Genomic DNA, 25,589 nt, shown 5'->3' with positions numbered 1-25,589 from the left:
GGTTCTTTGAGCCGTTAATACGAAGTCCTCTCACTCATCTTCTAGGATGCCATGATGGCTAGCTGGTCTCCTTCCAGGTTAATGGTATAAAGAGATCGTGAGAGAACATGTATGCCTCGTAGAAATACCCCATGACTCGCCACACTGATCCCTTTCACCGCACAAACTCGACATATCAATTCAGCGATGGACCAACCCAATATGAGCAAGCAGGATATCATGACTTGGACTGAAAATGATACTCAACCAAGCGGTGACGGCGAAATCATGGGCGAAGTCCAGCCAAAAGTCCATTTCAACCTCTGGCATTCTCTGGCCATGAACTTTTCCATCACATGCACACCTCTCGCCATTGGGGCCTATTTGTCTCTTGTGATTGGTCTCGGAGGATCGCCATACTATATCTGGGCATTCCTGTTTGGTTCATTCTTCCAATTGATTCTTGGGTTAGCGGTGGCAGAGATTGCTTCCTCGATCCCGCATTCTTCAGGTCAGAAGCCTGTAGCCTCAATTACTCATTCTGTTCATTCCCCCTCTCGCTCATAGCATTCTTCCCAACTATCTGGCTGGCTAAAGCCGTGACCAACGTTACTGACATCTCTCACTCTACAAGGGCCGGCATACTGGGTTCAGCATCTTGCTCCTACAAAATGCGCAAAGTTCTTCGGTTTTCTTGTGGGCTGGACAACAACGGCAACATGGTGGTTCATCGCCATCGCTTCTGATCTCTACCTGGCTCAGCTCACACTTGGGCTTGCAATGGCACTTAACCCAGGATATATGCCACCCCAGTGGCAATACTATCTCGTCTACTGTGCCTGGGCTGTGGCAGGCTTTGTGATCAATCTCCCATACATCTTTCACGCGTTGGGCCCGACCTTGATCGCCGCGTTTGGAGTGATCAATGTTACAGCAATCTTCATCCTCGTCAGCCTTCTCGTCCGAGCTACTCCCAAGCCCCCTGCCCACGAGGTTTTTGTGGACGTGGTCAACGAATCTGGCTGGTCATCTAACGGCGTCGTCTTCTTCCTCGCCCTGTTACCGTCTGTTCTGTGCGTCAGCGGATTTGTCGCCATCACGCACATCACGGACGAGCTTGACCGGCCAACGAAGCAGGTCCCACAGGTCATCATCGGATCATCTGTCATCAGTGCCATAACTGGATTCGTCATGACAATTGTGTATTCATTCTGTATAACCAAGCCGGAGAATCTCCTGGCGCCAGTGGGACATCAGCCGATCATCCAACTCTTGTTCGACTCATGTCGTTCCAACGCTCTCGCAACGATTGGCACCATCGGCGTCATCCTAAGCTTCTACATCGCCAATGTCTCAACATTCACCAGCTGGAGCCGGCTTTACTGGTCTTTGTCACGAGAGAATCAGTTCCCCTTTTCCAACTGGACGTCAAAACTGTCAGCCACCGATAGTCTTCCCTGCAACGCCATGGTAGTCAATCTATTTCTCGTGCTCGCGTTGGGTGCGATCCAGCTCGGCTCTCTGACAGCACTGAATGCAATACTAGGGGGTGCCGTTGTTCTCGGAACAGTCAGCTACTCATTGACCTTTGGCTGTGCCCTCTACAGAGGTCGGGATTATCTGCCTTCCCAGAGATGGTTGAACCTTCGTGGATTCGGCACTCCGATTATCTACGTTGCTCTTATATGGTGCCTTTTCATCAGCGTATGGCTTTGTTTCCCTCTTTATCTCCCTGTCAAGCCAGCGTACATGAATTGGGCCTCTGTAGTGGTGGTGGGAGTCCTTTTAGCAGCCACCATTGATTGGTTCGTACGTCCCTCGGCTAAATCTCGAGGTGCGACTGAGGTCAGCTGAAACAAAGACAAAAGACGGGCGTACACTGAGACTGGAAAACAATGGGGGCAGAGTTGTTATCTAGTTGTGGGGGTGGGTGTGCTCGACTAGACAAAGGGTTAAGCGATTGCCGGACTCGTCCAGAACATGTTACGTTAAATTATTCCCGTCGTTGGCAGAATTCTTGGGTAGCTACCAGTCAATCTTATTTGACATCAACCATTGTTTCATCATATATAAGTATTTCGTTACAATGTGCGGCCCGGATATGCCAGAAGCTAGTCTAAAGTCACGCATAACACATATATGTCTTGTGTTGTTTAGCAACGGTCCCGAGACCAGTGATCCCGAACACACTTTTGTCATCATCTTCCCAGACCAGGTTGAGCAGCCGGACTGTCTGCTCCGCGAGCGCGGTGTGGGTGGGGTGAGTTCCAAAGAGACTCAGTAAACGGTGACGTTGCCTTTTTTCAACCATCATCGAGCCTGTAATCATCATGGGCCATGCGAGGACGCAGCTTACCGGCTCTTTACTAATAATTTCGGCGAGCGACATGGTCTCTTCAATGAGGGGTTGAATGTCTCGCATGACATGCTGAGGGCCTTGACCTTCTACAATGCGACATTCGTGAAGAAGCATGAGCAACGTTTTCTGCACAATCATGCCCGCCATTGTTTCAGCATAATTGTGTGCTTGATGTTCATCGGGTGTCCAGTCAGCGACAGCTCTCTTCGTGTCCTCGTAGAGAGCTTGCAATTTTGGATCGTCGTTTCGAGAGATGCTTCGCTTTTCATACAGGACCAATCGAGAGATGGTAGGGATCAGCTCGTAAAGCTGATACGCGCAGCCCATATAAGAGCCGAAAGTTTGATACGTTTTGATGCAGTCAATATCTGAAATAATCGGATCTTGATCCGGCATCAACTCGAGTGCTCGTCGTTCTAAATGGGAAAGGGCTGCAAAATAGGCGTAAGCTTCAAAGAGTATTCCGGCAAGCGGTAAACTCCTTGCCATCGGTTCTCTCGTGATGAGATGTGAGCAGAATTCACGTGCAGCTCTCACGTGGAGCGACATGGCGCCATTGTCATTACCTCCCAGAGCCTATGTAGAATAATGTCAGATCAATTAGACTGGCATATCTCGACGGCTGTAGTGGGGTAGCCTACCTCATACATGCACATGAGAATAGCCACCAAGAGAAGACTCAGCGATTTCTCGGGTGAGGTTCTCTCGACCCAGTGTGTCAATGCGTACTTGAGTCCTTTGAGAACGGTTCCGTAGTGCTTGTAAGTCGTCACTAGCACATCCGGATCCTTGGTTACATGCTGGCAATGGATCCCACTGACGGCTAGCACAGCGTGCATAACCAAGTTATCTGCAGCAGCTAACTCGAGGGTCGGGGACAAGAATGGATTTGTGTGATTTTCACGACCAGTCAATACGTGGCTAGTAATTTTGACATAGTGTTCGATGAGCATGTGGAAGTGATTGGAACCCTGCAAACTGATCGGAACACCAGGCCATCCGAGATCGCAAATGACATCGTGATCTCTAGAAGCATCCCTTATTATATTTTGAGAGGTCTCATGCGGCGGGACCTGACGAGCACAGGGCTTGCTGACTGATATGGGCGTTTTCGAGACCCTTCCCCCTGCTTTCAGGTTGATTTGCCACGCAAATCCGTGCGACTGTGGGATGTCATGATCACCATTCGGCCAGGCACAGATAAGCTGCTGTTTTTGGCAGCTTTTGCAGGCCGGTTTCTGCTCGTCACACTTCTTGCGTCGAATCCTACAGCCAAGGCATCCTGACTTGCTTCGCAAGAAACGAGGTCGAATGGCCTTTGGATATCGGGCTTGATTGGGTGGCTTGTAGGGCTGTTTGTCCCCCATTGTAGATGTTTGTTGCTGTGGTGGCAATCCCAGTGAGTGTTCGCCTCTATGATCACAATTGGTAGGGGAGGCCAGCGATGAGGATGACTGGTTCGTTGTTCTGATAAGCCTTAGATGATGTTCAAGATATCGACGCTGAAAAGTACTGATTTGAGTACTCACTGTGCTTCAGTCCAGGTGAGCGCACGTAGGAGCCATCGGGTCAAGTGAGTCCGGGTAGCATCCAGAGCTTCCTTTGAATCCGTAGAATGAAGATGACAATTCCGGTGCAAGGGGGCGCACGAATCACTCGGGTACCTATTATGTAACTACTCCGTAGGACAGGTCGAGATTCAGGGAAAAGTGCGGGGGTGGCAATTCCTTCCGAGCTGACATTAGACTATACCGAAAGTAACCAGATTGGCGGTTAGATAAGATATTGTAGCCTGCGATAAGATGATAAGGCCCCTACGGATGATCCTGGTAGGTGAGAAGTGATATCCCTACCATGTCTACTGTAAGTCCTGTGAAGATTGGTGAGATATCGAAAGGTTACATTCATCTCTTGGCCAGGGCATATTTGTCGGAAGAAATCTCCCACAGTTACAATACAGTCGACATAGATATGACCTAGTAGGAATACGAAGATTTCAAAATACTGTGCACGATTCCTGTCTCTCCCTCTACCACGGAAACTGGTATGGCCCTTTGCACACTGTACTGTCCGCTACATGCACGCAAGTATGCCAAAGCGGGCTCACATTCAAAGCATGATCAACCCTCCATTTGCGCAAGTGACGTTGGCCGTGACCCATCTGGCACTGGGGTCACACAGGAATGCCACAATGGGTGCAATATCGTCCACGAGACCGATGCGTTTCGCAGCTAGGGTTCGCTGGATGATGGGCTTTTCAACATCCTCAACACTATCGGTCGCATTCCACCTATTCTATCGTTAGTCTACAGATCCTCTCACGCACGCATGTACATTCTTACATGTCAGTCTTGACTGGTCCAGGATTGACAGCGTTGACTGTAGTCTCGTGCGATTCACCTGAAATAACAAAGGCTGGTCAGAGATACCACGTGATTGACGACGATATATACATACCGAGCTGTGCCGCTAGTGTTCTTGTGATACTTTCCAAAGCAGCTTTGGTTGCCGAGTAGAGAATCGAGTACGGCATGGCTACAGAGAAGTGACTGATTAGTACCTGACCTTACCTGGATTCGTGGGAAAGGCAAGAAAAACCACGTACGTGATCGCGCTCCAGACGAGGAAATGTTGACGATGCGGCTTCCTTTGCTCAAGTACTGTACACTCTCCTTGACCAGCAGCAACGGGAAGAGGACATTTGTGTGAAACATTGTGTCGAATATCTCGCGGTCGACTTCATTCAGTGTTTGATCACTCCCGTTTGCAGCATTGTTGACTATAATGTCGATCCGACTTCCGAATTTCTTGACCACCTCTGCTACCAGTCTTGGAGCCGCCGTCGTCGGTTCAGCGCAGTCGGCTTGTATAGCAATGGCTTGCACACTCCCACCGGACTCGGACTCGATCTGAGAGATTGTTGCCTGTGCTCCCTTAGGTGATGAAACATAAGTCAGAGCGACGGAAGCCCCTCTCCGTGCCAGCTCTTTTGAAATCTCAGCGCCGATCCCTTGGTAGTATTATTAGGATTGGCCCTTTCGTGTCTTGCATTCCTCTATACTCACCTCGCGAGCCTCCCGTGACGATAGCAACTTTTCCCTGTAAAGGGCGAGACATGATCAAGGCAACAAAAATCTTGAAGGACGAGAGTGTTGTATGCGACAAATGAACCAGAAACCAGAGATGGACAGCACTTCCTCCAATCAGCGGGCTTTCAAAGGCTTAACAATGCATCTGCTAGTTTCTCGCGTTTTAGATGACTCTACTGATCCGTGTTAAAAAGGATGAATCCTTTATTGTACAGCTAGGTCTAGGCTTTGGACGAAACAACGAAGGAAGTCAGGACGGCTATCTCTACCCTATCATGTTCATTAAAATAAACTTCGATGCCGCTCGGCTCTTTGACGATTTTCTGCATCGGTTTCGGCCATCTAGCTTGGGTGTTCGACGGCACTCGGCAAATATGAGTTTGGGGTTTCGAACCACACCTCAGTCGAATTCGGGTAATTTGGCTTGCTACATGAGACAATGATATTTTTATCTATGCCATACACCTCGACTGCAAACGATCAAGACGCGCGGCCCTCGAAATTGCACTGCTTTACTCGAGTCAAAGTAATCCAGGCATATATATCCTTTGTCCACGGGTTGTACCTCTAGATAGGGTATCCTAAATATGACGGACAAGGAAATTCCACGCGTGAAGGCATCCGTGGGTGCGGCAAAGATTCACGAGTTGATGCTAGAGTATGGGGGAGTCATCATCGAGGAATTTCTCTCCCCTGCCGAGGTTGAACAGCTAAACAGCGACATTGACGCACCGTTCGAGGCTCTCCAACACGGCTCTCTTAGTGATGTCAAAGCATTAAAAGAATTCCACGGGGAAAAGACGAAACGACTAACCAACTTGGTCACCTACAGCAGGGTATTCCGGCAGGATATCTTGAACAAAGATATCCTACACGCCATACTAGAAATTGTCTACTCCCAGGACAACAGCTCGTACTGGATGTCAGCGGCTCAAGCTATCGAGATCCACGCAGGAAACGAAGAACAGAGACTGCATCGCGACCAGAGCCAGTTCAGAGTCTTCAACTTGCTCGGCCCAGAAGGTCCTGAAGCTGTGATCAATTTCCTCACCGCACTTACTCCCTTCACGGAGATCAATGGCGCAACACGAGTCATTCCAAAATCGAACAAGTGGACAGATTTCACTGACATGGGACGATCTGAGCACACCATCCCTGCGTTGATGAACCCCGGCGACGCTCTGATGATCACCGGAAAAACAGTGCACGGTGGAGGTGCAAATAAAACCATCGACGAAAAGCGCAGAGGCCTCGCGCTGACTTTTAGTCTCAGTTACCTCACCCCGGAAGAAGCATATCCATTTCAAATCAGTCGCGACGTCGCGAAGACCATGACAAAGAAGGCTCAGCGGCTCATTGGGTTCAGATCCCAGTACCCGGCTTCCTCGGGCGGGTTATGGCAATGTGATTATGCAGAGTTGGCGGATTTCCTTGAATTGGACTCCGTGGAGGCACCTTCCCAGACCCAGAAGACCAACGGGTATCATTAGCTAGCACTTGTACCTCGGTAATGCTGTATGATCTCTGAGTCAGGAATGTTGATGACAGTGTTTTCGAAGCCAATACTAGGGCACACCCTTCAATCGAATGTAAACGTTTCATAGTCAAGGGCTTGTGATCACCACTAATTGCTTCCAAAGAGAATGGCTTATCTGAAAGGCGAGTGCGAAGGGTAATCACAAGCTTTTCAGATTCCGTTGCCTCTTATCGCTTGCACTGTGTTCAAATTTCCGCGGTTAGATAACAAATAATGCTAGCTGGATCCTCCGTTACGTACGCACGTAGAGCGATATTCAGTCTCGTAGCAATGTGCCTCAACTTCTTACAAGTCATCGTATCAGAAAACGGGTGTTTTACTCAAGCTTGCTCCGACCGCTGTTTGACCCTGTGCTACGCCCTGTCGTTGTTGTATCATGCAGAATGCAGCTCCATTGCTGCAACCAAGCCTGAGATTTACTCCTAGAATCAACATCGTGACTCATACGAGTGTACCGTTGCATCTTCGAGAGCCATGTCGTCAAAAAGGTCGTTACCGTTGAACAATGTGTCCATGAAGGCGGACGGACCACCTAGTTCATCGAGGATGGACCTTGGCTCACCAAGAACCGTGTCCATGTTCCAGGAATCCAGGGTAGGTGTCATTGAATCCTGCACGATGTCGGCATCTACACCTGCAGCTATTGTCTCGAGGCCGGGACACCAGTGGTTCAGTGAAGGGAAAAGCGCTTCCAATTCAGCCATTTCACTAGTACCCAGCCTATAGTTGCCTGGACCGGGAGATCCATTGGCTGTATAATGTTGAGGCTCAATCACATTTGCTCGGTCAGACTTCAACTGGGCAATCTTCCGACTCGCCGTGAATGCCAGGCCAAACTTGTTCTCTAGGTTGCTTACAACAGAGCAAATCACGTCTAAGCTGGCAACACGTCTTGTTTCCCATTCCGGAGAGGCTGGTTTGTACTGTAGTAAGGGTATGGCTGCTACTGTGCAAAAGAAACCGTGTATCGCAGCGAGAAATGGTGCTTGATCTCTGCAAAGAATGTCCTCGTATAGATCTGCCATCGTGACAGCGGCAATAATCGATGCGATTGAGCATACCAGCTGTTTTCCAGATCCAGGTGTGAGGACCTGCAAGAGTATAATGGTACCGAGATACGCTATGTGCACCTCGAAAGTGGAAAAGTGGTACGGCGTCCTGATTCCTTCAGCGTAGAGGCTGATCTCAGCAGGAAGGCTGCACACCCATGACTTGAGGGACTCATGGAATTGTTGCTGTTGCTCAGAGGAGAGGCGACTTCTGGACGTGAATTCTGCGATTTCGCCCATGATACGAGACAGCGTCATATCTGCCATAAAGGCCAGTGCCCCCTGTGTGAGGACACTGTAGTTGTCTTTGGTCAGAACTGGAATATCCAGGTCCTCCGGGCGCAATAGCGGAGGTCGACCGTAGACCATCGATAGCACACAATCGCTGGCCTGCTATGGTTTAGTGTTGCGCAAGGGCAAAGGAAGTAGCTCAACTTACATGGAGCATCCAGATTATCTTTAGGCGGCAACTCGTATCTGCTTTACCCAGTAATGTAGATTTGCAATGCATTCCCATCTGTATGGCGAGGCGTAAAGCTGAGCCAGTCACATGCCAGGGCCCAACAAGGCTGACTCGGTTGGGAGATTTGGGACTCCAAAGAGTCAGAAGACACATTGCTTTAAGGACTGTGAGGGCATTTCTCTCGTAATGAAGTGAGATCAAGAGCATGACTTTGTCGTACAATGCCTTTGTGTCGCCAAGTGACCATTGCGGGCTCGATGGCCGAATAAGACTGCCCGCGAAGCAAACAGCTTGTTGGAGTAGAGTCGATGCTCTGGGCGAGTCAAGTTCGTCTCGTTCAATCATGGGAAAACTATCAGCCAGGCATCTGAAGAATGAATCGATCAAAGCTCCGCGAAGTGGTTGGGGAGGAAGAATATCGGCTTCTGATACCTGAAGGATCATGTCCAGGGTCTTTGGAGTGTCTGTCAGAAATGATGGCTCTACCACGGGGACATCTTGGGCATGTCCACCAGCCGGGGCTTGCAGGATTGAGTGATCCGCAATATACGCCGTGTCGTTGATGGAAGTGTCGAATGGCCTGAGATGATGATTCTTCGCGGCAGTCGTGTTTGCTGGTTGCGTGGTTGGCTCGTTTGGTGGCTCTGATTCGGACTCTCCTAATGTTGGTCTACCATGTTCACTGGCTGTCAGTTCGATGGGACTGCGAAGCGTATGCATAGATAAATTTCCACGATTTGGGAATATTTTCTTTGGCGAAGTGTTGGTATCATCCCCGCGATTGCGCATGTGCCGGCGCAGTTTTCGTCTACCTTCGAAGATTCTGCAGCAGAAGTCAGTAAGATGATGTGGAAGATCTGGAACTGCACTCACCGACAAGTTGCTTGGGATTTGCGACAATTACTGCAGCGTCCATCACGGTCATCTTGTACATCGCATCGAATCTGGAGAGAATCAGTCTGCCGTTGACTTGGAGAATGAACGATTGTTGCATACCTTACGTTCGTGACACCGTACACACACGACTCTGGCACGATCTTTACTGGCTTGATAGTCCATGTATTGTAATTGCAAGGGACTGAGTAGTTCCAGGTGTCAACACTGAGGTCCGGTGCCCTGTGTCTGAGGTTGAATTGATATTGGGGTGTCAATTACGTAACGATTTCGGGGAGAAGAAGGGATTTCGGACCCCCTGGCCCTGTACTAAGACTAACGTAAAACGAGAATTCTGGGCGACAGCCAAGCAGCTTTACTCCGTACTGATCGCGTAGATAAGACTCCAACAATCTCTCAAGCCTGAGCACTGTGCTCTTCATACAGTGTGCCCTTGGACCCGAACTGCGTAAACTATAACATGGATTTGGAACAAACAGATCTGCCCAACAATCTATGCTCTCTATGTGCAATTAGAGATGCCCTTTGGAGCCCATGATAGAGATAACCTCGTCGGCTGCACGACTTCCCGCCCTCAATGCACCTTCAAGGTAACCCTTCCACTCTCTCGCAGTCTCACCACCTGCAAAGTGAATATTCTTCCACGGAGCACGGAGCTCCTCGCCAAATCGAGACAAGTAGCCTGGAGGCATCGCAGACGTTGGCGCTCCCCCCATCCATTCCTCCTCGGACCATGTGCCCATGTTGAACTCGAGCACGTTGTCGACCAGATGTCGCTGTTCTGGCTCGACGAATTTGCTCAGATGCTCGAGGACGGCTTGCTCGCGAGCAAGAGGGGTCAATTTGTACCACTCTTCAGCAGCTTTACCGGCAATGAACAACGCCAGTGTGTACGAGTTGAGGTCAAAAACCGACAGTTCCCAGGAGAAGCAGATTGGACCTTGATAGCTTCTGAACTTGCCTAACAGACCCAACTCTCTCCACCACGGCTTCGCATATGTGATGCATGCTTTGGCATATATCCCAGGTCGCGTCTGGGTGACCAGCGTGCGCTTGCCCTGTGGAAGCGGAGGAGTAAACTTGATCTTTGTGTATGTGTTGGTGGGGTTGGCCATGATCACTTTGTTGGCCAGAAATCGAGAGCCGTTGACAGTGGTAAGCAACACTTGATCCCCATGTTGATTGATCTCGTCGACTGCACTGTTAACCAAGACCGAGCCTGGCTTCAATTCGGCGGCAAGACCTTGAGCGATTGCAGAAGTCCCCTCTTTGATGAACAGGTTCTGGGCTCCCAGTTCGTCATCAGAGATCAGAGAGTACAGACCTCCCCCGGATTTGACATAGTCGGCCCAATAATGGATGCCTACTTCGTCAGGCTCCCTGCCCACGTTGGCACGACACAGTGCAGCGGCAGCTTGCTCGCCTGTATGTCCCAGTTGTCGCTTTTTCGCCCACTCTGCTACGCTGAGGTCTTCTGCATTGGGAAAGCTACTGGTGTTGTTGATGTCGATGTTCGGATTTTCGGTCAGTTCCCATTGAAAAGCTTCCAAGAACTTATTGAACGATTTTGTCTCCTCTGCAGAGAACTGTACTCAAAATGCAATCAGATGAAATGTAACAGTGCTTCAGAGGACGGAATTTCTTACCTCTGGACCTGAATAAGCCGGATCCGATACCTTTGCACGCGCCACGACGCCATTCGTCTTCTGAAAGACCCCAAAGGCCTCCGGTGGATTGTATTGTTCGATGAATGTCAACCCGAGTCGCTGGGCATGGGCGTATATCTTGGGCTGTGTGGTCTTGTTGATCCATGTAGCTCCGAGCTCAGTGTAGCCTGGACCACTTGCGAGCTTGATGGTTTTGCTCCGCCCACCAATACGATGAGTCGCTTCCAAAAGAATGACTCTCAGACCACTCTTGTGCAAGTCATATGCAGCTTGGACGCCACTGAATCCTCCACCAACAACGACGACATCTGTTTTGGTTGGTGCTGCCTGAAGGCCTAAGATCGAAGGCCCAGGATTGCTCCATACCTTCTGGCAACCTCCAGTAGCCGCCACGGCTTCCACTTCGAAGAATACCCCTTCTTGATACAGTTTCGGGACCGGTACCAGGCATGTGGGAGGCTTATGTCCTACAAGATCCATCCATTCCTTAACAAGATGTTCCGTCTCGGTCCAATGCCAGTTGACTACGTAGAATCTCAAATGGAGGATATCGACTGGTCGCGATCCCGAAGCGGCCAGGGTGGAAGCAAGATTCTCGAAAGCCTGCTTGACTTGTGGCTTGAGTTCCTTAACAATCCGACCATCCTTGACTCCGACAACACCAGAAGTGAAGACTAGTCGCCCTGCCGCCGTGACGGTGGCAGAATCATGGTAAAGAGGCGATGCCTCATGCCCCGGAGTATTGACGAATTCGACTGACGGTCTCAGATCTCTGGGTGCCATTTTTAGATTCAGATGTGATAAATCAAATTATAGCACCGGGCGCGCTGAAAGAAAGTACCGGAGCAAGAGTAGAAGCCTTTAAGAATCCGACAAATCTTTACAGTGCTCCGAAATTAAACATGCTTCGGCTCAGCTAATCTCTGTCTATTAATGCTCGGCCCATACAGATACTAGCATGATGTATGAGCCGCAACAAATTTGACAAAGTAAACGGCAGTCATAGGTCAAGGCATTTGATCAGGCTAGTTCCAGTAATGACGCTGTACTGCCTCAGGACCAGCGAAGTGCGCGGCGATTCTAGGCCGATAATCAACAATGACCGACAGCCGACGGCTTACGGTTAATAACTTTAGGCCATCTCGGCACACGAGTGTGGCAGCTTTCAGAGCTCTAGCTGAAAGGGCTCGCTCGTTATCTACTCGCCGAAGCTCCAGCGCTTAGATCGATTCGCACTTGGATGCTAGCGCGCCATTCAATGTCTAAGATCGTTTGACACGCACAAGAGCAGACAAAGGGGTAGGCCACCTATGGAAGGATTTCAGACCCTGGAACCCGAGCCGCTTAACGTCTCCTCATCATCTTCGAAGTTCATCATTACCAGGATGAATTAGGGAAGTCCCAAAATGTTGTTGAGTTCCTTCCTGTGTCACGGGCAAAAGCCGAGCCCCTTCCAGGGTTTGACGATGCCCGACTTCCAAAACCTGCACCGATTTTGAGTACAGCAAATTTAATCTACCTGTTAGCCGGGGGTGGTTGACACCAAGAACACCCGAGGATCAAGGGGCGCAACGGCAGTCCAGTGCACATGGAATATTTCTGAAGAAGCACAATACTAGCACTGTATATTCACACTGCCGATATATCACTGCTTATGCTCCGATGCGGGTCAAGCGAATTTGGAAAAACGAGTTAACAAGTCCATCTGTGGACCCAGGTTTTATTGTTGTCAGCATATGAAGTTTGACATTGGCGAACATCCCACGTTCTCAAGATCGCGACGACTGGGGATCTTCCACTCTACGAGGATCGGCCTCATCAGCAGGGGAGATCTCCACCAACCTTAATCGAATCGTTTCTCCCTGCTCTGCCATATCGGTGTTCGTCTGCTTAACCAATGCGTCTTCTTCTCCTTCAAGGCTTCGTTCAGTGTCTTCGATATATGTTGGCTTTTGACCGCTCGACTTCTTATCCGCGTACCAGTCCAGTAGATTGTCAAGGATGATAAGCACAAAGTATACTAGCATGACGACCGTGACAGTCCAAGCAGAGAATACAAACCCTCTGGTCGACGACTTATCGCTTCTCAGGACGAGGGCGGGAGTGGTCGTACTGTAAAACACAGATAAGTTAGTCTGGACATCCTAAAAGCTAACAGGTGTAGACCTACCAGAGCCCGATTCCCACAACAAGTCTGAGTACAGCGCTAAACCACTCCCCACGAGACTTGTTGGTCTTACCGAACGAGTAAAGCACGGCAAGCAGAATCACAAAGACGCCAGCAGCAAGGTAATAGTAGAAGATAACCGTGTCGAAAATACTAAGTTGGGGATCCCAAGTAGTGTCTTCCTGGTTGACTTCGATACCAAAGGCCCCGAAAACCAAATTGAACATGTCATCTCTTATTCCAACGATGGTGTCATTTCGGCCACTGGAATCGTTCGCCGGAAGTTGACGGATATCAGTCAAGGAGCTGTTGATGAAGCTTTCGACGTCAAGCCTAAACAAAGTTTCATTCTTGAAGTGGTGAACAAAGGTCTTGAGCTGCTTTTCGATATAACCCGCAACTTCGGCATTAGTTGAGCTTACCATGTCGGTGGCCTGGACTTGGATTGCCAGTGCTTCCACAAGATACCTAATAATAGCTTTCCATAGGATCAAGGTGGCACTTCCCTCGGAAACTAGAATCAGAGCCGTGTGAAGTGGAAAGTGGAGGATAGCCCACACTTGCTGTCGAATAGTTCCGAAGCGGTCGTGATCAATTTGGTCAAAGTAGAGTATCCATACAAAGTATAATAGCAAAACCGCTGAAATGGTTATGCCAAACACGCTTGCAGCTGTGTTGGCGGCATTTTGCAAGATTTTGGAAATCGACTTGGTTATGCCAATAATCCCCTCGCCCATAATGATCAATGTTAGGAGTCCAATGCGCTCGACGAGATGCGTCTTTTTGAAACTAATAGATCTCCAGATACAAGAGATAGCGATCACCCCGATAGTTTCGACACAGACGATAATGTAGTGAGAGATGTAAACTGGTGGTCCACTTGAGTTTGAACCACTTGTGTTGTGCTCATTACTCTCGTCGTTGAGGTTAAAGGCGAAAAATGTGCCGAGAAAAGCTATGGCTGAAAGGAGAAGAATCGCAATGGTTGCTAGAAGTGGTGCCTGAGTTCTGGGGTATTTGTGAACGTAGAGCAAAACCACAATGTACTGGATTGCGAGAGCAAGTCGAGAAATCATCAGAATGATTGAGAGTGATCGAAAAGTTCTGAGGTGCTCGGAAACTTCTCCTGTGTTATAGTTCGCACCACAGGCGGCGATCCCAGTCATGGCTGCGAAAGCAATAGCTTTGCATATTCGGGTGAAGACAGACTCCGTGGCGAAGCGAACGTCAAATAGCGAAGTCTCTAGCCAAGTAAACCACACGATTGTGAAGAAGCCAACATAATTTCGGAGTGATTGTCCGTTGATAATCTCATGGTCGGCTGTGAAGCTGGTGAGGTTGGCGACGAGGAAGAGATCGTAAAAGAGTTCGATCGTACTTGATTCGTGATGATATCTGAAGCGCGGAAGCTCGTTATCTGCAAGAGAGGACCGTTCCGACAGCGACGGATCGTTTGTTCTTTTGGCGGTCTTAGGGTCTTCTCCCGGGGTCACAGTGTATTCTCTAGAAGCTTTAGTGGATGGTTGGAGAGGAGAGGCGATCCAGGGCACAGCTTTTCTGCGAAATCCATCATGGGCAAAGGGGCGCCTCTGGATGACTCGGGAGAGGCTCATGAGGTCCGGGTATTTACAGATCAACGATCAATGCCCGGGAGTCCCATCAAAAAAGCCAGTGAAATAAGAAGGAGAAATAGAAGAACAGAATCAAGTAGGCTTGAATAAAGACTGGAAGACTTATTCACTCCTCTCTTCTTCTAGGGAGTAAATGGCAAAGCGTATGTATCATGGTTGAAATGGCGCAGCCAAACGGTTGTTTGCAAGGACCGTTCCAAAATGTCAAGGGCCAGAAGAAAAGAAGTAGGGTGTCAGCTGAACTTTTAGGTACGGGGTGGCGTTCGTATTTGAACCTGAAAAGCAACCGACACCGTCCGTGCTCTGCAAGCTCGAAGGCTTCATTGACACAGACCCTATAAATATCGCGAAAAAGAGTTTCAGCACGGATACCTTGGTCAATAGTTGAAATAGAGACCAGTTGCTGCCCACAACATGTGAAAGTGTGTTTGATGCAGGATGGATAGCTTCCGAAGCTGGTTGGAATACTTTTTTAATCTCATTCTTTTAAAGTATGGAATATTTGAGACTAAAGTCATGACATATTCGCCTAGAAAAGCCAAGAAACATAAGCGAGCCAAGACTCCATTCAGAAACAGCTGCAAGCAGCCGCACATTGCTCACAAATGGCCGGAATACCGCGCCACAGGAGGAGCAGTAAAAAAAGAAGTACCATGGTCATCATATACTGTAAGGTTGATGGGTTAGAGCTGTATATCTGGAGAGTGCAGTCCCTGCGGAAGTTTGGTCAAGCTCTTGACAAGAATGCTTCATTCGATTTTGTTTCGCTAAACTTATGGGAGTGCGTGTTGGAGGCAGGATTGTGGAAATCACCATATGAGTAGCGAAATCTCACACAAAACGAATCTCGTTCTTTATCGGGAAGCTGAATTGGTTTGCCAAAGTAACATTGCTTCAAATGCCTCAGGACCTGTTACTTGCACCATGCCAATGGACAATTACCGTTCTATTTGTTGACCTTAACTACAGGACGCAGGTCTTCATCAGTCCATCCTGCAGTTCGCAGAATTTTGCATAATATCTCTGTTTTTCCTGATACGTAGTGGCCAATATTCTCAAAATCTCTCTTCTGCATTTCGGTTTTGACACGACTATATTCTTCTCGTAAGTCAGGGTTTTCCAGTAGTACCCTCTTCATATCCAGATGGTTCCTCAGGGCGGTGCAACCTTCGATCATGACGTAGGTATTATAACGCAATTCTCCATTCCTCCCTGGACCATGGGCTGCGTCAAAACGAGCATTTCCTGGTTGTCGGAAGGCGAATCGTCCCGGGACATTCATTTCTCCGCAATCAGTGTAGTGTGCCTCCGCCAGAGCCCTGCGAGTGACTTCGAGCGCCGGAGGGTGGACAATAATGTCAACATCCAAAACAGGTTTGGCCTTGAGCATGGGAATGGACGTGCTTCCCACATGCTCAATCGATACTATGGACACGTCTTTCAAGGTGTGCCGTAGCTGCTCCCGTATTTTGAGAAATGTCGTCGCCCAATCGGGGTTGTGAGGCTCAATAACGACTTTCATGTTGGGACATGTTTGGCTACAAGCCAGACAAGTGCCCGTTCTCTATACAGGTTATAGTATGAACAAAGGAAGGATTGACATCAGCCTACATTTCAGTCTCGCGAGGAAGAAAAATCAGTTTGGCCCAGCGCAAAGGAGAAATTGGCCGATATGCATGGAAGTACTCCGTAGGTCAGACCAAATAAACCACATTAGTCGCCGGAAAAAGGTGTCTCCGAGCCGCACCGATTTCTAGCTCTAATGTGCTTTCGGCTCCTCCGTCCGATATTTCATCTCCCATATTCGTTGCTACCCCAGCTTCCGAAATGTTACTCCCAAAGCCGATCATCGTAAGGAGGTAGCCGTATCTCCATCATGCCATGGAAACCCCCTTGCATAGTCCCTTAGCGGAGTAACTCTATATAAGCAGGATAATGGATGTTACTTGCTGCGTTGGCGTTCGCACGAGTCTAGAATATCAAAATCGCACGGCCGTACGCTATGGTTGCCACATTGGTAGATGGCGACAGCGGGGAGAATGGTAGAGTCAACCCCACAGCTCGAGGGCTGCATATCATCATTGCTGGTGCAGGAATCGGTGGACTGGCTGCAGCCATTGCTTTACGACAACAGGGACATCATGTCAAGGTGTACGAGCAGTCTCGCTTCGCCAACGAGATCGGAGCTGCTATTCACGTAACCCCAAATGCAATGGGCGTTCTGAGGCATATTGGAATTGACCCTAGAGACAGTGGTGCAGTCCCGTTGGTCCAGGTATGCCGATGACGAAACATTTCAGCATCAGCTCTGACTTGACGTAGACTGTATTCCTCTCGGCCAATAACGAGGTATTGCGCATCAAAGACAACGCCGCGGAAGCAGGTCGTTGGCAGAATGTGAGTCTTTCTTATCTTGTTTGAGGAACTAGATCTTGTCTAATAAAGCCAACCAACAGCCATGGCTTCAAGCACATCGTGCACATTATCATGCCCAACTCCGGAGGGCAGCAGTTTCGGAGGAAGGGAAAGGCGTGCCAGTAAAAATTTACACGTCTTCTCACGTTGTTTCCGCCGATATCCATACTGCTACTATTACTCTAGCAGATGGATCCTCATATTCAGCTGATGTCGTAATAGGAGCTGACGGTGTCCATTCCAAGGTTCGGGCGAGTATTGTTAGTCCTCCTCCGGCAAGTTTCAAGACAAGCTCCAGTGCCTTTCGGTTCATCATTGAGCGGAAGGTTGTCCTCGAAGATCCCGAGTTGAGACCGCTCATTGAACCGAATGGCCACATGCTAATGTGGTATTCGTCTGACCGGAAAATCGTGGTATACCCGACTACTTACCACACGCTTTTGAATTTCGTTTGCATCCACCCCGCACACCTGTCAGAGACGACGGGAAGTTATGATAACGCAGCCTCAAAATCGGCAATGTTAGATGTATACAAGGATTTCCATCCGCATGTATTAGCTCTGCTCAACAAGGCCGATCCGGGAGAGATCAAGGTGTATCCCTTCTTTGATATGGACAAACTTCCAACATTTGCGGCTGAGCGACTCGCGTTGATTGGAGACGCCGCTCATCCTTTCACTCCCCATCTGGCTCAGGGTGGCGCAATGGCAATCGAAGATGCAGTTTCACTAGCTATCATGCTTGACGGGAGTGTCACACCGAAGGAAGTTCCGGAACGCCTCCAATTATATAATCAAGCACGCTACGAGCGTGCCTCGACGATTCAAGAGTTCAGTCGGCAAGTTGGAGAGGACAGTATAAAGCAATCGGGCACTGGAGAGCAAAGTGTGGCATCGTTCAAAGGTAAGCTGGTGTTTTCACTCGCCGCCAGCCTGCTTGATTAGTCTTCTAGGCTTACCAGAACGCCAGTGCATGAGTACATTGATTACGGTCTTAGTCATGACGAAGTGCACGCATCGACACAGCTGCTCAGGGACCATGTCTGGACGACTCGCGCAGCGAAGCAGGGAAGACGGCAGCCGACGGTGTTTGGGCCTGCATTTGCGCCTGGACAAGATTCTATTTTGTCCGCGAAGTCTTTGCTTCAGCCCACAAGAACCAGTGTTACTATTCTCTTCAAGACGAGTGCGACACTGCTTCGCAACCTCTTTCCCAATGGACGCTACTATTTTGACAAAATGGACACGATTGCATATGCTTCATTCTCTCTGGATTCGAGACGCAATCTGACCTGGCTCGGAGGACACGGATACGACTCGCTAGGACTCTATGTCTACGGCGTCTGCTACAAGACTGCAGATGACCAGGTGATAAAAGGAACGTTCTGCCCGATTTTATTCGAGAATCTTGCCGATACCATCACCACTGGGCGTGAGGAGCTCGGATTGCCAACGATGTTCTCAGACATCCAGGTAACGAGAGACTCGACATCTTATCTAGCAAAGGTCTCATGGAAGGGCGCTCAGTGGGCTGCGCTTGAGCTTACAGGGCTACAGGCCTCTGCTAAAGACCCAGCTGAGGTCGATGGAGGCCAAGGCCTACTCGTGCACAAGTATCTTCCGTCTACGGAGGTTGGAAAACCGGATGCCCAATATGATATCCTCTATGCTCCTGAGACGGACATGGCTACAGTGTCTCTACAGTCAGCAGATGTGAGCAGCACTCGATTCGGGATCCATGATATAGGCCAGAAAGCGTTGCCGACTCTTCACCAGGTTGTCAGTCGCCTTGCAGAGATTCCAGTCTTTGAGGTAGTCGGAGCATCTGTGAAGGAATACCGAGGGCTATCGGAAGATTCAAAGATACAGCGACTTTCATAGTGCAACCTACGGCAGACTGGCAACAAACAAGTTGCTGACAGTGTGAAAAATATGGTCAGATTCAGTTTAGTCATTTCTCATATGCTTGCATTGTATTGCTCCTTAGAATTCTAGATGATCTGCTGGGGGAAAAGCTCGCGTAGCGCGTTCGCGAGCACTTTCGCCACTTGAACTTTGAGCATACTCAGAAGATGTATACCGTTCTCTAGACACATCTCCCTAGCTGCGGAGACAAGTCCACTCTTGACATATTCGTGGTACCATACCACTAGTGTAGCGAAATAAATACAATATGGTAGGTGTGGAGGCTCAAATATGTGAGCATGCTCTGAGATACGCAGCTGCCGTCGCCCAGATGCCGCAACCATCTCCCTGACGACGCGAATAATGGCATGAGAATGCCATACGGCAGCCCTAAAAGATGGCGCACAGATACACTCGCGTATCGTATCAAAGATCTTCTTCTCCGAAGGGGCGTCTGGTACTTTCACGAAGATGTGAGAAAATCGTTGAAGAATCCCAAAATTGACTTGAAGATGAAGATGAGATAAATGATAGATCAAGATGGATGGAAGCTCCGACATCATCATAGAAGATGGGATTGAATTTACCCAGCGTTCCAAGGCGAGTTCAATGAAGTTTGGGTTCCACAGCTGCTGCACACGTGAGTACTCGCGCCCTCGGGGGCTCGCAGCCCATGTGTATATGCTCAGGACTGCAACTTCGCGCAGGCTGCCGCAGATGGACGTGAGCGGGCGGTCTGGTTGAAGTAGCGCAGTCATGTCGAGTTTGAAGGCGGACAATTGTTGACTGCGGTCAAGTGGCAGAGATAAATGATAAGGAGGGCGCTGGAGAAGGACTACAAAATAGCAATCCAGAATGTCTACTGCTTCGAAGGTTGATAACAGTTCTTGGTGCTGGGCCGATTCAAGCTTTGTTGGCGCCATGCGTATACAGTGCTTGATTGCATCCGTTGCGGTGAGGTGATAGACTTCAACGAACTCGTAGCTCCTTTTGTCGCCGCTACAGATTCCGTAAATAGCCAGAAGGATGAATGTTTTAACAGAATTGAGTGCCATGTCAAAAGACGAAGGCGACGCCCACGAATATATCTTTTCAAGGTGGATTCTTCGTGCATCGTTATACAAAGACTTTGCAATGGTTGCACTATCCTTGACAATGGAATAGAGTCCGCCCACCGCGGCCATCGCGAGACATAGCTCGTGGGTAGTATCTCTAGTTGCTTGAAAATCAGCGAAAACGCGGAAGGTTGTACCCAGATGGCGTCGGGCAAGGTTGAGAAGGACATTGATGACCTCTTTATCGTACATCTGAAGCAGGGGTGGTGCTGAATACCATAGCCGTTTAGGCTGATTCATTGCTGGACTAGAGCCGCGCGATCGTCGTTGAAAGTGTTCCTGCATGATTTTAACGGCATTGTCAATTCGCCGACTGTTAGACAAGGACGGCTGAGACTGGGTCCAAAAGGTTTCCTTGGGGCTACCAAGATCTTGAAGCCATGTTTCGACCTCCTTTGATATTTGTTAGATCGGCTATAGCACGCGCCTTGTGGAGAAGAACCTACAAGCAGAGGAAGTTCCCAGTTGTCATCCATCAATTGAAAATCACCATGAGTCCACTCAGTGGTGCTAATGTCCCCGAAACTCGCTCCCATATCGTGGCCGAACGAAGTGTGGAAGTTGGATGAGGGAAGAGTCTGCCCCTGCTCTTGCCCTGCTGGAGATGCCGAGCGTTGTACTGAGGCGGCTGAAGGCCCTGGTAGCACAGAGCGTAGCTCTTCTAGCAACCCAACCTCACTGTTATCTGGAGCATTTGAGTGAAAGGCAGATGCAGTTGATTCAGTAAGGCAGTTGCTAGTATGAGGCTCCATCGACTCGGCACTTGCTGGGAAGGCGGAGATGTTAATCACGCTGCAATCGTTCAGATCATCCGCAAATGCAAGTGCATCTACTTCGCGGATTGCCGTCCTCCCAGGCTCTATCTTGCGGGATGAGATAATGCATGGTAGTCCTCGTGTCCAACATGGCTTGCAAGGGCGCTGGTCGTTACATTTTAATTTTCCTTTCCGACAGCGGTCGCATGCGTGCTTAGATCGTTCGTACTGAACAGGTCTGACTTTCTCAATCCCATGATTCTTGAGAGCTTCTGTGGTGTGGAATCGCTTGATGTGTTTCTCGCGAACATCAGCACGAGGGAATTTAATTTGGCAGTATGGGCAATCATAAGGCCGCTCTCTTGTATCTGGGACGGATTCGACATTAGACGAGGTCTCAAAGGCCCATGTGTTGGCTAAAGATGGTTCCACCCACGAGTTCTTCGATGTCGTTCCAAATGCTCATTACGGGCAAATGTGCGCCCGCAGATGTCGCACTAGAAGAGCGTCAGTGCAAGTTTCGGGCGAAACAAAACAGCGAGAATCCGTTGCCTCACTGGGCAATTTTTGTAACTGACCTTCTTGTCCGGGGCCTGCTTCCTCGTCATCTCATAGCTTAGACTGATACAAGGCCGTGTGATATGGCTGTTTCAGTGCTGCGCGAATCTCACTGACCTCAACAAGCCTGGGGTTGAATAGACATGCTGAAATCTGGGGTACACCAGTGGCTTATCCAAACAGCATGGGGCAACGGAAGCACGGAAGCACGGAAGCTGGGGTGCTTAGTAAGTGAGAATGTAGAATGCATGTCGGAAGCTGGGGTAGCTTGCAGTTTTATGATCCAACTCCAACGGATCCGATTGCGCTTCCCAGATTATGCCACGCTTGAAGGCTTGAGTAACATGAGTGAGAGACTTGAGACTCGCGGTGAGGCTGACCGGGCTGCATGACACAACGAGTAGGTATTCGCCTTGGCCTGTGTTGTTCTGGCACCAGGCAGATTGCAATCTTCTCAACAAGCGACCTGCAGAATCCCATCTCATGACAATATTTGCAATCTCGATGGAACGGGCTCTCACAAATACACATCTCGAGTCGAACTGGCCCGGAGAAAGAGATCCATCCTGCCACGATGTTCGAGAGGCTACCGAATTGCCCGAGCCCGCGTTCATGTCACACTACAGGACATCGCTATTAGCAAGCTCTGACGCCCTGGACAATAAGTCTCTTATGCATCTAGACCTTGAGGTTCGTGAGCACGTCCACATGTGATGTTTTTCTCATGCTCTGTCAGGTTTATGAGCAGAGAGAGCAGAGAAAATATACCTACCCTTTAGCTCTACTGTCAGACTTTCCCGACGAACTCCCATCGTCCAGCAAACTGGCTTATCTCAGAGAAGTCTTTGCTAGTTGCTGTTCGACGCATCCTTTCCTTGGCCGATTGCCTATTCCTTCACCAACACGTCATCACATCACATCACCGTTGTGTTTCGCAATCGGTTGCGTGGCGTCTGTTCATGCCGGTGCGAACATTACGATGTCAAGGGATTTGTGCCTGGCATCTCAGGGTCTTTGGGGCAGCACGATGGAAGTTGATAACAGAGAAGCCCGCTCAGTTGAGCTACTAATCGCTGTAAGGACGCTTTTCAAGGAGAACGACTTTGAGCTCACAAACCTGCCCTTCCTATAGGCGATTCTGTGTAATTTGTACGCAGTTCTGAGCCTAGACAACTCAGTTCGAACCAAGGCTGGTGTTGTTTTATGCTCTGCCGCCACCGTAAGAAAATACGTTGCAAGAAGAAGGTGTTCCTGCTAATACTACAGATTGCACGTCGAATGCGGTTCAATGATCCGAAACAGGTGGAAGAGCAACTTAGTACCTCTGCGCCATCGAGCAGGTCAGTGAACGGCTGTTCTATCGTCTATCCTGACTGATATATCTGACAGTGAAGCATTCATCTGCTGTATTTGGCTGATCGATATCATTAACGCTCTCCACTTCTTTCCACCAGTCAGCACATTTAGTTCAAGAGAACTTTGGACGACAATGCCAGGCTCCAAAGCCGAGTTTCAAGATGTTTATGGAGCTCTGATCGATCAGAGATGTAATTGTATCACGGCAGACGCATTATTGGAGGTCACCTCCGATGAAGATGCTCTTCTTCTTCTGATGGCTATAGTCTCTGATCTTATCTATCTCCGAACCTCCCTGGGACAAATTGTCCACACTGATAGATGGCCAGATCAAAGGGCTCGCAGAGGGAACCCCTTCGCTCCTCTTTCTTCACATACCGAGTTGGAACGCATGGAGAATATTCTGTCCCTCGCTTTGGACAGGTGGTATCGCCAAGTCCATGAATGTGTGTCGGCTGAGATTATGGCATTCTACTATTACTGTAGATTATACCTGACTTGTCCTCACGTGCTAAATTTGCCATCTTTAGCAGGCTATCCGGATGCGAGAACACCGCCCATCTCGAGCTATGCCTTCTCGGTATCAGAAGAAGCAGTCCGTCTGGCCTGGCTTGTTTTGGATAGCGCAGCAATGCGGTCACAGCTTGTCTCGGGAGGTTGTTTATGTCCGATATGGCTGCCAATCGTCGTTTTCCATGCCGGTCTTGTTCTCTGGGCAAAACACACTTTCAGCAGTGTGCAAATTGGGGAACCCAAGGGAGTGAGAAAGATGCTGCTTCAGTTCAAGCAGGAACTTGACGGGATGCCATGGCCATGCTGTGAAGAAATGGCAAAGACCATAGGTCTATTAATGGACACACCCATTTTCGAAGCCACAGTACTGCAAAGGAACTGACGCAGCTGTGTCCTGAGTGTACCAGCATGAGTACCCCAGCTTGCCTGCGAAATCATACATCATAATGTAAACATCAAGGTTCATATGACCTATAGGTCCTTAAATCACCTATCCACACCGACGCCGTCACCAAACCTTTTGGTCCTGAGGTGGTGCTCTATCTAGCAGTTGCCGGTTGCGGATTTGAACTGGTCTATGGCTTTTGATGCCTATGACGATAGCTACTCTTTGGACTGGAAAGTGTCTGGCAAAACATCCTTCATGTTCCCGGCAATCCTTCTTGTAGAGTCTGGATACAGCAAAGATCGGTACAAACCTTGACCCGGTGGAGGTGGGTTGAACTCTCCAAGACTTCCGAGTTGGAGTAGCGACTGATAGCCGGTGGGCGGGTTAGACATGTCGGCCCTTCACTGACACTCTGCCACATACAGCTGCAGGCTGCCAAGTAGCATTAGCACTTTCCCAAGAACTCGGATCTGGGGTAGTTTTCTGGAGGACTGGAGAAGAGTGCAATTCGCCGTGGGGACTGGAAAGGAATAAATCCTCACTGGATTCTTTCGTAATTCTACTATGTGAGCTTGCTATTAGGTTGGGAAAACCCAAGCATACACCATGTATATCTATATTATCGCGTGTTCTTGCATTCTTGCAGGAGTGTTACTATGGCAAGTCAGTCTACCAAAAGTCCGCCAATGTGATACCAGCAAGACTAAACTGCTTTCAGATTATACAGAACGTATTTCTCTCGCCACTCCGCCGAGTTCCAGGACCACTCCTCGCAAAGGTCACTTCCAAATGGCTGCTTGTTATCGACTTGGCTGGCAGCCGCACAACCACACTGCACAACCTTCACAAGAAGTACGGATCTACAGTGCGCGTCGGTCCCAAAGAGGTTTCCTATGCAAACGCTGAGGCTGTGAAAGAGATATATTCTCAGCAGACACAGTATATGAAAGCGCCTATCTATGATGATTTCAGCAAGCCATATATTGGTATATTCTCTATGAGAAACAAAACAGAGCACAGTCAGCGACGACGACTGTTAAGCCACGCATTTTCGCAGTCTAATCTCAATAACACAGAGCCGCTCATCAAGCAAAAAATTGAGAAATTGGTAGCAATTATCGATGGTCGAGTTGGCAAGCCATTAGATATGTTACTTCTATTCCGTTTGCTTGCCTTTGACATTATCGGTATTTAAACCTGTCTATGACCATTAGCCATCCTTGACACAGCTGTCTGACGTGGTTCAGGTGAACTCTTCCTGGGACAATCTTTTGGCGGTCTCGACTCCACGTCAACACCTCCTTTTTTGGTAGACATGGATAATTCTTTCATGGTGGCGAGTATCGAAAGCGCGTTCTTTGGAGTGTCCCAGGTTCTTCGATGGTTACCGATTCCACCACTGAGACGTTTCCTAGAGTCCAAAGATCGACTTCATCAGGTGAGATCGTCCCGTCTGTTTCCTCCAGCGACGTACATGCTGACAGTGTTCAGTATGGAGTAGACGCATTCGACAGATACGTGGCACAGTATGGCCGTGACTCGGGACGCAAGGATCTCTTGACAAAGATCTTGGTTCCCAAGAGCTTAGACGAAGCCTTGACAGACTTCGACGTGCACACCGAAATTGGCAACTTGGTGTTTGCAGGAACAGGTAGGGTGAAATGATCTTTGCTGTTTTGGGAGGATCGACTCACACGACAACAGATACCACAAGCACGACTCTCACGTATCTCTTCTGGGAGCTTACTCG

At 49.1% G+C, this 25,589-nt stretch overlaps 8 protein-coding genes across 9 annotated transcripts; 1 reads left to right on the top strand and 7 right to left on the bottom strand.

Annotated features, from left to right (window-relative positions):
* Positions 1-2,101: 2,101 nt before the first annotated feature.
* Positions 2,102-3,705, bottom strand: PV06_02854 (uncharacterized protein; the record flags this gene model as incomplete). The annotated part of the gene is made up of 2 exons (XM_016403590.1): positions 2,102-2,914; positions 2,980-3,705. The coding sequence occupies 2 exons, from the start codon at positions 3,703-3,705 to the stop codon at positions 2,102-2,104; spliced, it is 1,539 nt and encodes a 512-aa protein (XP_016267487.1).
* A 742-nt stretch (positions 3,706-4,447) lies between these two features.
* PV06_02853 (uncharacterized protein) lies at positions 4,448-5,455 on the bottom strand (the record flags this gene model as incomplete). Its single annotated transcript, XM_016403589.1, has 5 exons — positions 4,448-4,628; positions 4,681-4,738; positions 4,796-4,873; positions 4,944-5,348; positions 5,404-5,455. 5 exons carry the CDS (start codon positions 5,453-5,455, stop codon positions 4,448-4,450), a joined length of 774 nt encoding a protein of 257 aa, XP_016267486.1.
* A 1,727-nt stretch (positions 5,456-7,182) lies between these two features.
* PV06_02852 (uncharacterized protein) lies at positions 7,183-9,196 on the bottom strand (the record flags this gene model as incomplete). The annotated part of the gene is made up of 2 exons (XM_016403588.1): positions 7,183-8,403; positions 8,453-9,196. The coding sequence occupies 2 exons, from the start codon at positions 9,194-9,196 to the stop codon at positions 7,393-7,395; spliced, it is 1,755 nt and encodes a 584-aa protein (XP_016267485.1). The 3' UTR covers positions 7,183-7,392.
* A 671-nt stretch (positions 9,197-9,867) lies between these two features.
* On the bottom strand, positions 9,868-11,820 carry PV06_02851 (uncharacterized protein; the record flags this gene model as incomplete). Its single annotated transcript, XM_016403587.1, has 2 exons — positions 9,868-10,956; positions 11,017-11,820. 2 exons carry the CDS (start codon positions 11,818-11,820, stop codon positions 9,883-9,885), a joined length of 1,878 nt encoding a protein of 625 aa, XP_016267484.1. The 3' UTR covers positions 9,868-9,882.
* An 839-nt stretch (positions 11,821-12,659) lies between these two features.
* On the bottom strand, positions 12,660-15,065 carry PV06_02850. Of its 2 annotated transcripts, XM_016403586.1 has the most exons (3): positions 13,627-15,065; positions 13,208-13,554; positions 12,660-13,149 (listed from the first exon to the last, which is right to left on the bottom strand). In XM_016403586.1, exons 1-3 carry the CDS (start codon positions 14,815-14,817, stop codon positions 12,807-12,809), a joined length of 1,881 nt encoding a protein of 626 aa, XP_016267483.1. In that variant the 5' UTR covers positions 14,818-15,065; the 3' UTR covers positions 12,660-12,806. The 2 variants fall into 2 exon arrangements, with proteins under 2 accessions (XP_016267483.1, XP_016267482.1); XM_016403585.1 differs by having other exon boundaries at positions 13,208-15,065.
* A 716-nt stretch (positions 15,066-15,781) lies between these two features.
* PV06_02849 (uncharacterized protein) lies at positions 15,782-16,437 on the bottom strand (the record flags this gene model as incomplete). Its single annotated transcript, XM_016403584.1, has 1 exon — positions 15,782-16,437. Exon 1 carries the CDS (start codon positions 16,355-16,357, stop codon positions 15,782-15,784), a length of 576 nt encoding a protein of 191 aa, XP_016267481.1. The 5' UTR covers positions 16,358-16,437.
* A 212-nt stretch (positions 16,438-16,649) lies between these two features.
* On the top strand, positions 16,650-19,169 carry PV06_02848 (uncharacterized protein). Its single transcript, XM_016403583.1, has 4 exons — positions 16,650-17,110; positions 17,158-17,232; positions 17,292-18,153; positions 18,220-19,169. Exons 1-4 carry the CDS (start codon positions 16,838-16,840, stop codon positions 19,128-19,130), a joined length of 2,121 nt encoding a protein of 706 aa, XP_016267480.1. The 5' UTR covers positions 16,650-16,837; the 3' UTR covers positions 19,131-19,169.
* Positions 19,170-19,240: 71 nt separating this feature from the next.
* PV06_02847 (uncharacterized protein) lies at positions 19,241-21,410 on the bottom strand (the record flags this gene model as incomplete). Its single annotated transcript, XM_016403582.1, has 3 exons — positions 19,241-20,662; positions 20,716-21,128; positions 21,254-21,410. 3 exons carry the CDS (start codon positions 21,408-21,410, stop codon positions 19,241-19,243), a joined length of 1,992 nt encoding a protein of 663 aa, XP_016267479.1.
* Positions 21,411-25,589: the final 4,179 nt, after the last annotated feature.

This window comes from Exophiala oligosperma (assembly GCF_000835515.1).
Source record: "Exophiala oligosperma strain CBS 72588 unplaced genomic scaffold supercont1.2, whole genome shotgun sequence".
Lineage (NCBI taxonomy): Eukaryota > Fungi > Ascomycota > Eurotiomycetes > Chaetothyriales > Herpotrichiellaceae > Exophiala > Exophiala oligosperma.
Note: the sequence above shows the minus strand (reverse complement) of the source record. Positions and strands in the feature narration are given on the sequence as shown.